Below are 13,552 nucleotides of genomic sequence, written 5' to 3'. Positions count from 1 at the left end.
CACATCCTCTTTGCTCGGTGTCTGCTGGGGTAAAAAACCATCTCAAATAAAAAGCATGCTGTAAAAAGTAACGGAACATTGTTGGCCATACAGCGGCCGTTGTCAACAAACTGTTGTCATAGAAACAGGACGGACATGCAGCGCTTCTCTTCTCAGCGCTCAAACGCTTCAGGCAGACACTCCTGAGCGCACAGCCAGCGCTTTTCTGCCCGGAAAATACGCTAGGTGGACTCGGGTCTAAGTCTAGAGATTTTGTTTTTGTCCCCACAGGAGCAGTACCAGTACCTGTACCGAGCCGTGCTGAGTCTGGTGAGCAGCCAGGAGGACCAGCGATCCCTGCAGAATCCAGAGACCAACGGATCCGTTCCTCTGGGACAGACAAACATCGCTGAGAGCCTGGAGTCCCTCATGTAGACACACAAACATGTTCCAGCTGGTTTCTTACCAGCACACACACGCACACGCACACACACACACACACACACACACACACACACACACACACCAGTGATGGCTTGCTTCTGAGATGACAGGTGATGATATGTCGCCATGTTGTGTGAGCGCTCTTTGACTCATTAGTTAGTTATTTTTGGAAAAGGGCTGCAGACGATAAGGACCAAAATCCATTTAAAGAGCCTCATTTTCAAAACATTTTAATGAATGCTTATTTCAGTAAATTTAATAAATACACAGTTCTACTAGACTCTGTCCACTTTGATGGCAGGAGAAACAACTTCATGATAAGAAAGAGGTACCAAAACAGCTTCACTGCCTTTCCAATAACAGCCAACACACTTTCCAGCTGTGTGTGTATATGTGTGTGTGTGTGTGTGTGTGTGTGTTAATGTTTGTGTGTGGTGAGCATCGAGCCTAAAGCAGCAGAGCCAGAGCATGAACTGGGAAACAATAGGAAAAAACACAAGCGGGCTTTAATTGAAATATAAAGAATATGACACAAAATAAAATCATCTGTATAATTTGTAGAAATTCTGATCTAATCTGAGAACATTGGTTTTTATGAAAGTTTTTTTCTTAATAATGTCAGTCAGCTGTTGCTGTGATTTCTATGGAAGTCCTACGAGGACATGCATCCATACATTTTGTTTTACTCCGTTCTCCTGTGATATCAACACATTTCGGTTGTTTTCTTCGAGATCTCGACTTCTGTATCTTATCTCAGGATTACAACGCTGTTTTTTTTCGTGTAAAGAAAAGTTCATATCAGTCGTTCTTTCAGTAGATCTTGAGAAATCAAGTCGCCACCCTGGAAAAGTCAGCATTGATATCCCAAGATTACGACCTGAATATGTCGAGATCACGAGAAAACAAACAGAAATGACTCAGATGAAAACAGTCTCATTAAAAGTATGGATCTTTTTCTGCTCATGGCGTCTAGAAAGTGCAATCAAAAACCTCAGATTTTATTGTCTTTCACTTATTTTTCTTTTTCAGACTTTTTTTCAGATATTTTTTGGGCATTTTAGACTTTATTTTATCCAATAGGACATCTAAAGAGAGAGACAGGAAATGTTGTGAGGAGAGAGCAGGGGGTCGCATGCAGCAAAGGGCCGAGGTCGGATTTGAACCCACAGCCGCTGCGACGAGGACTAGTCTCTGTGCATGGGACACGTGACAAAACCGCTTGGCCAGCAGGCGCCCCATATTTCCAGACTTTTTTTAGATTTATTAAAACAAAAAGATGCATTTGGCGAAAGTAAAACATTAAAGTAAATAAAATTAAAGATCAGATTAGAAGTCAAAGAAATGAAGAAAATGACTTTCTCCTAAACTTGTGTTTTTTCATAAAGACAGAATTATAGACTCAAACCCACATTCCCTTATATACAGTTACGCATATATATAATATGTATATTATAAATCTGTAGATGCCTCACATGCTTTTGAATTTCTCTCTTCATGCTGCTGCAGGCTCCGTGCTCTCTGGTTACCCCGTGCCTTCTGTAGTTCATGTTCTAGTACTGACAACGTGTTTTGATACTACTGAACGACTGTGTCAAACTAATATGCCAAAACAATGATCTGTGACTGTTTTCTATTTTCTTAACATCTCGTCGCGCTCGTTACCTTCAAATATAAAAGTCAAAGAGGGGGAAATTCAGTCTGACTCCAATGATTTGTAAAAAAGAAAAAAAAGAAGCAATTTGAGAGTTAAAGTGATATTACACAAAAACAAATTCTATTTTTAGAGTATTAAACATGAGAGTCACTTACAGCCTTACACGTGACTGGAAAAAGGGGCACAATCATTTTTGTCGTTTAACAATAAAATGATATTCAATGATAGCAGTTTTTCACAACGTGCAGATGTACACGTACAGTGTGATGTCACAATGTTGCAAATTTAAAGATAAAGAATCAAATCAGTGGAAAGAGAAACATCTGAACTTTTTTTTATTTGTGGGATTTTTTTCCTCTGAAGCCGTGAGCCGTGATTTTTGGATCCCCACACGTCCTCTGCTCTGGTGTCACTTTTGCTTTGACTGTTTGAATACTTTCTTTGCGTCACACACGATCAAAACAAACCTCTGAATCCCTTTCCAAAACAACCTCGCCCGCTTCTGTCTGTGCCGCTTTGCCTCCACTCTGTAGCATTTTTGCATCCGTTGCTCTTCTGGGGATACAAAACGGCACAAATCAAAGAGGCTGCTGCGACTTGACCGGACTGTGATGGATCCAGATCTAACTGTAACATGTATCAACTTCTTCTTTTCTTTTGTGTGTAAATAGCCCTGAATACATGAAAAGGCCAAATTACTGTATGTTTATACTGTACTTCTATATATTTTCTATTTTACTATAAAAAGTGATTTTCTAGTCATTGACACATATATAACTGTGCGGATTCTATTTGATAATTTTAGCCTGGATATATTGATCATGTTTATAGTTATAATCTCTTTTTATCTTCATGACAGTAGCAGCTAAATGTCTCTACCTTTTATCTCCAGCCGTGTATATAGCGACAGGTCAAACAAACTGTGTATATGATTAAAAACACGTTCTTTTTCTGAGAGGAGAAAACAAATAAAAAGTACTTGTTATGACCTAAACCTACCTCTAACGTGTCTTTCTTCAAGTCTTAAACACACACAGACTCTGTGGACAGATTTTGTATCATGCTTTTATTGAAAGTTTAACACATGATATTGCATTGTCTCCCATGATGCACCTGCACATGACATTATAGCAAAGACAAACAGAAGTTAACAATCAATGCACGACCACAACAGGTTAACAAAGCTGAAGTCAAAACCCCCCCAAAAATATATTTCTATATAACTACTTTAATTATTGCCATTTCACTATACTGCAGCAGTCGCATAAGATAAAGTGTATATAGTGCATTTATAATAAACCTCGTTATGCAGTGATAATAGGAGTGCCCACCCTGGATGGATGTCCGTTTTATTTCACTTCATCTTACAATTAATTTCACTGAATGGAGCTACTTTATCTAAGGCACTTAAACCCTGACGCAGATCAACATCCCGCCTTCACAAACAGTGAGGCTTTTACTTTATCATCTGGGATCCACATCCCTGTCACATCAATTCAATGTATTACCAGGCACTCAGCGCTTAACATAAAACCAGATTACAGGCAGAGACATGGGCACAAGTCTTTTATAATAACATGACTGTTGACTTTTTTTGAACTGTCTATATTGTTTAAACTAATTGTTGATGGCTGAATAAGAAATACATCCTCACATTGTTAATATGAATGAATTAGCAGCTCTGTTAGCCGGTAGATATTTTGCCTGAAGGTCACACACTATCCTCCTTTTCAACCAGTTTAAATAAGTCTCAGAGCTCCCAAAAAACAGACTTTCTTTGTTGACATTGAGTAAATCTGTAAATGAAAAAACGAGCCCTCTTAAAGCCTGCTTCACAAATATTTTTACTTAGATAAAACACAACCTAACAACTAATATGGCACACTGACAAAAAAAATAATAATAATATCAATGTATATATATATATATATATATATATATATATATACATAATAAAGAGTACGGTGTGAACCTGCTCTGTTTGTCTTGTCTATATGAATAAAGATTGATTGATAGAATTCTTGTTTTTAGAGTAAATATTATTTTCTGCTGACATGACATTCTGCTCTGTGTGATATAACGGCATTTTCATTAAAATACTGTATCATGTGACTTTATATAACTTGTGACATTAAATATTAATTACCATAACGTCTGATACAAAGGCCATGAAATCAGTAAAGGTCACGAGGGACAATACTCTTACTTGAATCTGCATTTTAATTACTGTCATGAAAGAGTTAACTCAACCAGTGTGTTTTTGTTTTTTGAGCAACTAAAGGGAATCTTAACGATTTTTTTCAAAATAAAAACCTTCTAAAGAAGGAGTAATGGGGTTTTGTCCGCTGATCTGCTGGACATTTGTTTGAGGCTTACTATGCGACTTTCAGAGCAGATTTTCAAAATAAAACTAATGCTCTGTTTCATGAGTAAGTGTCTGTGAGACGGAGAGCAGCAGACAAGTGCAGATCAACATCTAGGGGGAAAAAAATCAATGCGATCAATTTCAAGTTTCTTCTGTTGTTGGACTTTCTAGACCAGTGGTTCCCAAAGTGAGGGTTGGGACCCCCTGGGGGGTCGCAAGACACTGTTAATGCGGTCGCTAGATTTCTTCTGAAAACATGTAAAAATGGAAAATGGTTTAAAATTGCATAAAAAAAAATAAAAAAAAGTAGTGAAAAAACAGTATGAGGTCATTTGGGCTATTGTGTGGTGTTCTAATGTCAGTGTTTGGATAGTGTTTTAGCCTAATCATTTGCGTGGCAGTGTGCAACGTTAAATGTTTTAACCACCTCCAGGGACGATGGGGGTCACAGCGCCCCCCAGTGGGCCGTCTCTCTTCAGTTCCGGTGGCAGAACTAACGGTTGGGGAGGGAGAGGTTAACGTGAAAAAAAAAACATGAAACTTGTTTGAGCCTCTGAGCCTCTTAACAAGCTGAAAGAAGCTCCGCCCCTTCATTGTGAACACAGAGCTCAGAACAACAAACCCAAAAGGAGTTTAACTTCACACTTTTTAGAAAGTGTGAAGTTATCGTGCATACTATACTTTTAAATTTTCATGTTCAGAAAGTCGTATATTGAGCCTTTAAGTTATTAAAGTCACATTTTTATAAGAAGTAAATAAAACATTTGTTTAAAATCAAAACATTACATGAAAGCAAAGTTAAATATTCTAGTTTTGTGCAATACACTGTGCAATTGCAAGCCAAATACCGGCAAAACTATGTTGTAAATATATCTTTATATAATATATCATTTGGAGAAAATAGCTACATTATCTACTTTGAACTAAAATGCTACAGCACCACAACTTCCACCGGTTTCAAGCATATGGTGAGAAACTGAAAACTATCAGAATCTCTTTTTTTTTTTTAAATGTCACATATTGTAAAATCACTCAAGGAGATAAATCCCGTCATGGATGAAATGCAATTTGTTTGGTTCAAAATGTCTGTCCTGGAAGGAGACACGAGTGTGCACTGTAGCCTTAATGTCCTGCTGAAGAAGAAGCTAGGAGATCAAGGCACGTCTGATGTTTACATAATGAGAAGACTGACGCATAGATTTAGATTACAGGATGCTCCTTTGTGTGTTTGTCTATGTGCACTCCTACAGGCCCTCTTCTCTGCTGCCTTAGTTTCCCTGACAACCCTGTAGGACACGGAGGAGGAATTAGACAGCAGCAAAAAACACTGAAGTGTGTGTGTGTGTGTGTGTGTGTGTGTGTGTGTGTGTGTGTGTGTCTGTGTGTGTGTGTGTGTGTGTGTGTGCGCGTGTGTGCTTACAGAGGTGGTACGTTTGCGTTTCCAGCAGTCCGGGTTGAGTCTCTTCTGTTCGTCTGCGAGGGCTTTGGCCTGCACGGTGAACACGCGTCGCTCCTCACTTCGCATCTTCTTCCACTGCTCCCCGAGCAGGACGCTGATCGCTCTGAAACACAAACGCCCTCGTCCTTTAACATCACTGTTAACACAGAAACACACACACACACACACACACACACACACACACACAACGTGTAGACAACACCCACCTGTTGTCTTTCCCGGGGTACATCTGGGTGTACTCCACCCTGAACTTCTTGGCAAACAGCATGAAGGCGTTCATTGGCCGCTTGCACTTAGCGGGCGTGGCACTTCCTGCTTTGCTGTCTTGCTGGCTTTTGGTTGGCTTTTGACGAGGAGAGTGGGAGGGACTGGGACTGTGTGCGTCTGTTTAAAAAGATCCAAAATTCAAAGGGTTACTTTAAAGTGATGCATCCACAACCCTGCTTGTGTATGATGTGTTTATGAAGACTAACACCTGTTCTTAATGCTTCTGTCATGAACTGAATATAAAAGGAAGCTGTAGCCACTACAACATCATCTATTGCTTTGTGGACCTACAGTTTGAATTTCCTGCTCCAGCTATACTTTTTTTTTTTTTAATATTACTTTTCAATCACATGTACATACTGCAAAGTTTATCAAACTTAACAACCATTTAACCCTTAATCTGTCCATCATTTAAACATTTAGATTTTGCTGTCATCATGAATCCAGACCATCATTTCATCAGGGAAATGTTCATTGAGTCATTTTCACCCAGACTCCAACACAGTCACACATCTTTGTGCAACCAGTGGAGTCGCCCCCTGCTGGACGTCAGAAAAATAATGCTGGTTAAAGGAACTTTTTTGCTTTTTGCACAATACTCTCGAATCTGCCTACTGTACTAGAAGTACGTTATGATGACCAAAATGCAATATGCAGTATGTAGTACTGATCTCACATTTGTTCACATACTGCATTTTGGCCAGATCAGTACGTACTGAAAAAGCCTTCTGCATAATTACAAAGTCAGCTGTTTATCTGAACGTGTAGGAGACTTGAAGTGCAGCACCTTGTGATGTGTCTCTCTCTGGAGAAACGGCTCCCCCGCTGGACTGGGAGGTACGCCGCCTTCTGGCCATACTGCTCAACACATAAACCGCCGAGGAGTCCAGAGGAGTGAAATCATAACTGAGGAAAACACAAAATAAAGAAAGGTATTGTTTTATACCAATTTCATACATTTTTATCAAATAATTGTACTTCTTCTGGAGCAGCATGTTTCTATTTTACCTCTTAAATGTGTCAAAGACCAGCGAGTTGTCGATTTGTTTGGCATCTCTGTGTCCTGGAGGAAGGCACACGCCTCCTATTTCCATTTCATAGCACGGTATCCCATGACGCACCACGGTCAAGCTTGGGTAAAATGACGACCACCCTGATAGAAAGTAACCTGAGTGTTAAAAAAAAAAAAGCTGATACGAAAAAAACTGTTCTGGTGTTTTTCTCATCAGCACTCCTACCTTTGTTTTTGACGTAGAACGGGTGGTCGAGCTGGCAGCGGGTGGTCACAGGGGCCTGTCCGAATGCCCCGGGGTCAAAGGTCAGCTGCAGGACGGCCTGACCTGACACCACCATCTCTGAGTTCTCCACCAGCTGGAGACCTTCAGAGCCATAACTCTGCAAAGAAACAAACAGGTTTTAGTTGAGTTGTAGATTTTTCATTTTGTATTTGAAACGTTCTGTTCACTTTTGATTTAAAACCTTTCGGCCTACTTTCAGAGTTTTTCCTCAACTTAAATTATACAGATTTAAAAAAAAAAAAAACAACAACACTAAACTTAACTGACAAAGTGTCCGGACTCAGTGCACTAAAAACCACAATGCGCTCCAGATGGAGACCAAACATAAGTACACTGTGAACTCAGGAGTCTGACAGTCTAAGTGCCGCCTTAAGCTTCTTGCATAATGCACCTTCAGAGATCTGGACTGTTCCTCATCACCAGAGTCCTCTACCTCGGCAGAGTCCATGTCCTCGACGTCCTGCCACTCCACATTAGAGCCGCTGTGGAAACGCAGCTGAGTGCCTGAAGAAAGAGAATAGCTGCTGTGTGATCAAACAATTATATAAAACTTCACCTTTTTTACTCTTATTCCTTGTAGATAAAAAAAAAGGAAAAAAAAGTGGTGACCCAGTTTGAGGTGGCAGCAAAAAGAAAGCGGTGACATCATCTCTCTGCACCTACCTTTGAGGAAGCAGTGCCAGGCTGTGGGGGGCCAGGAGAAGCTCCAGCCCATGTCTTCATCGTCTGACAGGGAGGATTTGGTTGACACTGCGGAACCACATTCACTGCTCTTCTGTTAAAAAAGATGAAGTGGCAGCTGTGTCAGGTACACGTGGGATTAACAGGAAACAAACAGCTGTTGCAGAGTCGACTGTAAGCTCCAAAGAAACAAGCACAGCAGCTCAGTGTTGACCTGCAGAGACAGCTATACGACACAGAGCTGGAGATTTACATAAAAGACTCAGAGCTTTGCATGTACATAATGATAACGCAGAGTTTGGAAGCTTGAGCTGTACCCTTCTGCGTCGACGCTCCCTGCCGTCACCTCTGGGGGGCGACGATGTGCTGCTGGGAGGAGAGGGGGGAGGTCGGGCGTAGGAATGTAGATTAGTGCTGGAGAGGTAGACCGACGAGGATCTGAAAGAGACACAGGCTCATGAGAGGCAACACAAGACTTTAAAGGAGCAATATGTAACTCTGACACCTAGTGTTTAAAATGGGTACTGCAGTCCAGATTTAAAACATTGTAGAGAGCTGTTTCCCACGCCCCCTCCTCTCTAGAGTCGATGCTCACACAGGTTGCCATGTGGTGGACCCTGAAGCTTCAGTGTTTATCCAGCTCTGCATCAGTCTGTAAACCTTTCTGTGTTCTAACCTCTCTCCATTTTTCAAAAACATCTCCAATATTGATCCTAGTTTGAGCACAATTCTATTAGAAAAGTGTGAAGTCTGTTAAGGTCAGGAGGAATCCGTTTTAGAGGAGAGAGGCAAAAGGTCCGTGTAGGGGTGCCTTAAAAATGCCTCAAGACGAAAATAAAGAAAAACATTTTTTAAAAAAGGGACCAGGACGGCGCTTTTGGAAAAAATTGAAATGCCTGACGCTATGAAAAAAAAGGACCAATGGGCGTGTTTTTCTTTTTTCAAAATGTCTGATTGTCTTGTTTGCTTTTGAAGGTGACATAAAGACACGTTTTTTTTTCAGTCTGTTTCATAACCAGCTGGAAACTTCTGACAGGAGATTTAAATGTTGGTGTTGTTGCGTTGTCATTTTGAAGTTCAGAATCTGAATGTTATTTGATTGATGAGTTATTTTGTATTCAATCAGTTTTGTGACATGGTAGGGCGCCGGTGGCCTAGTGGGTAGTTCGCGTGCTCCATGTACACAGAGGTTGTAGTCCTGGCAGCGGGCGTCCCGGGTTCTAATGACATTCCCCTCTCTCTCTCTCTAGCCTCATTTTCAGACTCTATCCACTGTCCAATAAGATCCAATAAAATACATCTTAAAAAAACAGGGTTTCTAAACACATTTTAACAGTATTTATACGACGCTACATTGGTTTGTTCAGATTCTTTTTCATTCATAAGATCTGTTTCAGTGCATGATGTCGGGAGGAATGTAAAGCCTACCAACCTGCTGTGAAGAGACGTCTGTAGCAGCGGGCTCTGGGGTCCAGTGGCGATGTGAGCCAGCTGTGTCAGCCAGTGAGTGTCCGGCAGCTGGCCGTGTGCACTTTGATCCAGGTGAGACACGCCCACGTCCACCTGGTAGACAGGTGGGGCTGTCTGCTCCGCCTCCTCCTGCACCTCCTGCAGGTCAGGGAGGTCGTCTAGGAGGAGAAAACAGAAACCTGCAGTGTTAACGTTATCGTCTGCTGTGTTCAAATCTGAAGCATGCTGGAGTCTCGTGTACCGTATTCCATGTAGCTGTCGCTAGTGGGGAATCGAGGCGAGGGGGAGAGGCTCTCCTCGCAGCAGAGCAGTTCATGTGATTGGTCTCCGTCTGCATTCATCATCACCTCTGGAGGTAAGAGCAGACAAACAGGCGCTATTAACTCAGACATCCACAAATCCTTTGTAGTGTGGTTACCATGGTGACTAAGGTTAGATCCTGATTAAGAAAAAAGCCTTTACGGATTAACAGCTCCAAAGTTGATGTCATTATCCTAAATTAGGATTACTGAAGTGAATTACAAGCAACTTCTCAAATTCTTACACGCAATCTTCTGACTTCAGAATAGCTGCCCAGCTTTCACCATCAACCAGGAAGTCTGAAAAACCTGTCTGATCTTTATGCTAGCTGTAGTGTTGCTTTTTTTCTACAATCATCAAAAGAGAGAATGCTCAAAACTCAGAGCAACTCCGGATCAACACCACGATCTCATCACTCTGGAAGTGAAATGCCTGTTTCAGAATGCCCTCCTTTTTTTTCTGGTAGTATTTAGTCGATTTCAAAGAGGAAAAACTACAGTTACACATTTTTGTTTAGCAAAGCATGAAGCGTTGTAGGTTAAGTATTTAGTATCGTCTAACCTTGGATACGATAGAAGGAAGTGAAATAAGAATAACTTTCCTCTGGTTGGCACGACGGGGAAAAACACGTCTTACAGTGTTGTTGAGTGAACCTTAAAGCTTAAGACGGGAAGTTTCTTTAATCTGGTGCCTGACTCAAGTGTGTGCAGCCTTTTTCAGTTCATTCATAGAGTAACAAAGTATTGAGCAGATACCAGATGTTTGACAGATTTTAACAGATTTTAACAGATGTTTGACAGATTTTAACAGATGTTTAACAGATTTTGACAGATGTTTGACAGATTTTAACAGATGTTTAACAGACAGATGTTTGACAGGTTTATTTAAAATCTAATCAGAGTTTGACCATTCCTTTGCTTTATGCTTTTCACTGTTTGTTAATAGTACTTTTATTTTCTGACAGTCATCTCATTTCCATGGTCACTTCTCTTTATTAAAGTACGGCAAGTTTATTTATCACGAACATTTCAGCAACGAGGCGATTCAAAGTGCTCCACACGCGACAAAGGGAAGGAAAACACAGGGAAAGAGGACGTTTCAAAATCATTCAAACAAAACGAAGAGACGATTAAAAAAAAACCCCGGCTCAAACACAAGCTAAAACAGAACTAGAGTTGAGAAAAAAAAAAAGTGAGAAACAGTGCAGAGTTAGTATATAGATAAAGAAAAGTATTAAAATCAATAGTTTAATGAAAGGCTGTACACAGGTGAGTCTTCAAGCTCGATCTAAAAGTACTAAAACTTCCAGCGCTACATGTTGTGAATAAAAAAATTAAAATCAATTTTTAAAAAAAGTTACATTCAGTGGAATGTTATTCTAATTAGTTTTTACTAATTGACTTTATGAATGTGAGCTGTGACTAAGGCCAAGCAAGGACCCTGACTTTTGTCTCATCTTTTCAAAGCCTTTGTGTCGGTCTGACAGAACTGCCTTGACAAGACGTCTGTATCACACCTAATTATCAACCTTTTCAACTTCAGCCATCTGAATTCTCCAGAATCCTTCATGTGCGCAGTGAAGTTCTGACACATTTCCTCAACAGTGAATCAGTGCATGTCAGTCATTTCACAGGACAAACTGTATGCAGGTCATATTACCTGTGTGTTCACCCTGAGGCTCTGAGTCCACCTCCACACTCGGATGTTTGGGGGTCACCACCTCCCAGACCATCACGTCCACAGTCACTGAAACATGGGAGTACTCACTTTTTCACCACGGTTCGAGCAAGTCATTTTAAACTAAGCATCTGGAACTATTCACAGAAACGTAATCCTTCACTGAGCTGTAATGTAAAGGCTATAAATGGATGTAGGGGGACATACTGTAAGGAGACACAGGGTGATACAGGGTTAACACTGCTGTGACATGACGTAGTAGTTTAGATTAAAGTTTTTGAATGGATATAATTGCATACATAAAGTTGAATTATTCGTGTAAACATGATAAGAACATGTTCAGTCTTATCTATTTCGCAATACTTGCGTCATGTGACTCCCTCTTGTTTATAAACTTTGGGATCATGCACGCATGCGCACAAAAAAGCCCATTCATTCAATGCTGAGAAGAGCAGCGATAATACATATTAAATAAAACACTTCAGAATCAGTAACAACACAGAAAGTCGCCGTACAGAATCGACTCAATGTGGTGTCGTTATTAAAAGATGTCGATGACAACTACGTTCAGCTTCAGAAAACTTCAAACGAGGAAGCGTTTGTTTTGCTCAGATAGTGGAGTTACTTCGACGGAAACGAAACAGATTTATCCTCTGTGTTTTCACAAACAAACACACATGCGACAACAATGAGATTCGGGGTGTAAAAGTGGGACTAAATGTGGTTAAAAAATGGACGAGGCAATATGTTGCGCAAAGACTGAAACAAACAACGAGCGACAACAATGAAGCCGTCCGCGGAGAGCACAGAAACTGTCTCTACAACAAAAAAAATACACGATGTCAGCTCCACTTTTTACATCGAGTGACAAGTCCAGGCGGAAATCATTCAAATAGTCGAATCAGCTCTTAAATCCGACGATTTTAAAGCCTCAAATGATTTCAATGAACTTTCATTTAACTCACCAAAACAGTCGCCTTGTACGGGAATGAGGGGGCTGGTATAAACACTTCATGTCGAGCGATCCTATTGGCCGGACCCGATGTCCATCAAGAGCTCCTGTCCTTCTCATTGGTCAGCTCAGTGCAGACTGGTTCTCTTCGGTTTCTTTACCACAACAATAAACATTGGGTGGGTTACAGCATTTAGAAACAGATGACGGGGGAGGAAGTATGAAAAGGTATGTTGATAATATAAGCAGCCGACAAATAGCCGTCAGTATTATTGTCATACATCCAGGGAAACTAGTACAACATGTAGTTTCAGGTGAAAACTGTTAATCTAAAAGTTAAAAAAAAACATTTCCATCTCCTGCTTTCCACACACTTTAATACCACAAGTATAAAACATGAATATACCTGAAAACCCCCTTTTGACATACTGTAAAGCTAGATGCTCCAGGCTGAAGACTGTGAGGCAAAATATAATAATAATCAGAAATAGAAACATCCTCTCATTAAACCAGATGTTGAGTTGCATCTTCACACAAGTTAATAGAGCATACTGTGTGTATAACCCCATTGATACAGCAAGTCAGAAAACAAGTCAAATATGAATGAGCAGTGTGAATATTATGTCTAAAAGGGGATGAAAAGGTGCCAACAATTGACAACGTGTTTTTACACTTGAAGCAATCGTAGCAGCAACAATTCTTGACAACAGAATATTTAAATGTGTAAAATCAATTAAGGTTTAAATGAATTGTTAGAAACAATAAAATGCTTCAGTCAAACCTTAATATTTACAGTCTATGGATCAAACATAGATTTTTCAAGAAGTAATTATTCTTGATTGTGAGTGTTCACTGCCCTCTAGCGGCCACATTGAAAATAGCATCACCATTTGAACCTGTCAAGTTTAACAAGATAACAAAGTCATTTCCGGTACATGTCTGTGAAATAAAGCAATCACATTTTATTTATAAAACAACTTTCAGGAAACATTCAGGTACAGTTCAT

The 13,552-nt window shown here is 40.3% G+C and overlaps 2 protein-coding genes across 3 annotated transcripts in view; one reads left to right on the top strand and one right to left on the bottom strand.

Annotated features, from left to right (window-relative positions):
• ptprz1b (protein tyrosine phosphatase receptor type Z1b) overlaps positions 1-3,285 on the top strand; it is a 77,402-nt gene extending 74,117 nt beyond the window's left edge. The window contains exon 32 of the mRNA XM_061030412.1: positions 271-3,285. Coding sequence (XP_060886395.1) covers positions 271-414 — 144 coding nt within the window. The 3' untranslated portion in view covers positions 415-3,285. The remainder of the gene's footprint in view (positions 1-270) is intronic.
• LOC132956696 (HMG box-containing protein 1-like) lies at positions 3,125-12,695 on the bottom strand. Of its 2 annotated transcripts, XM_061030270.1 has the most exons (13): positions 12,560-12,695; positions 11,577-11,663; positions 9,859-9,966; positions 9,580-9,775; positions 8,465-8,585; positions 8,130-8,241; positions 7,858-7,970; positions 7,407-7,563; positions 7,177-7,321; positions 6,956-7,074; positions 6,108-6,285; positions 5,863-6,004; positions 3,125-5,728 (listed from the first exon to the last, which is right to left on the bottom strand). In XM_061030270.1, exons 2-13 carry the CDS (start codon positions 11,647-11,649, stop codon positions 5,711-5,713), a joined length of 1,482 nt encoding a protein of 493 aa, XP_060886253.1. In that variant the 5' UTR covers positions 11,650-11,663; positions 12,560-12,695; the 3' UTR covers positions 3,125-5,710. The 2 variants fall into 2 exon arrangements, with proteins under 2 accessions (XP_060886253.1, XP_060886252.1); XM_061030269.1 differs by lacking the exon at positions 12,560-12,695 and having other exon boundaries at positions 11,577-12,546.
• Between the last annotated feature and the right edge of the window lie 857 nt (positions 12,696-13,552).

This window comes from Labrus mixtus, chromosome 22 (assembly GCF_963584025.1).
Source record: "Labrus mixtus chromosome 22, fLabMix1.1, whole genome shotgun sequence".
Lineage (NCBI taxonomy): Eukaryota > Metazoa > Chordata > Actinopteri > Labriformes > Labridae > Labrus > Labrus mixtus.
This window is presented reverse-complemented; position numbering and strand designations above follow the sequence as displayed.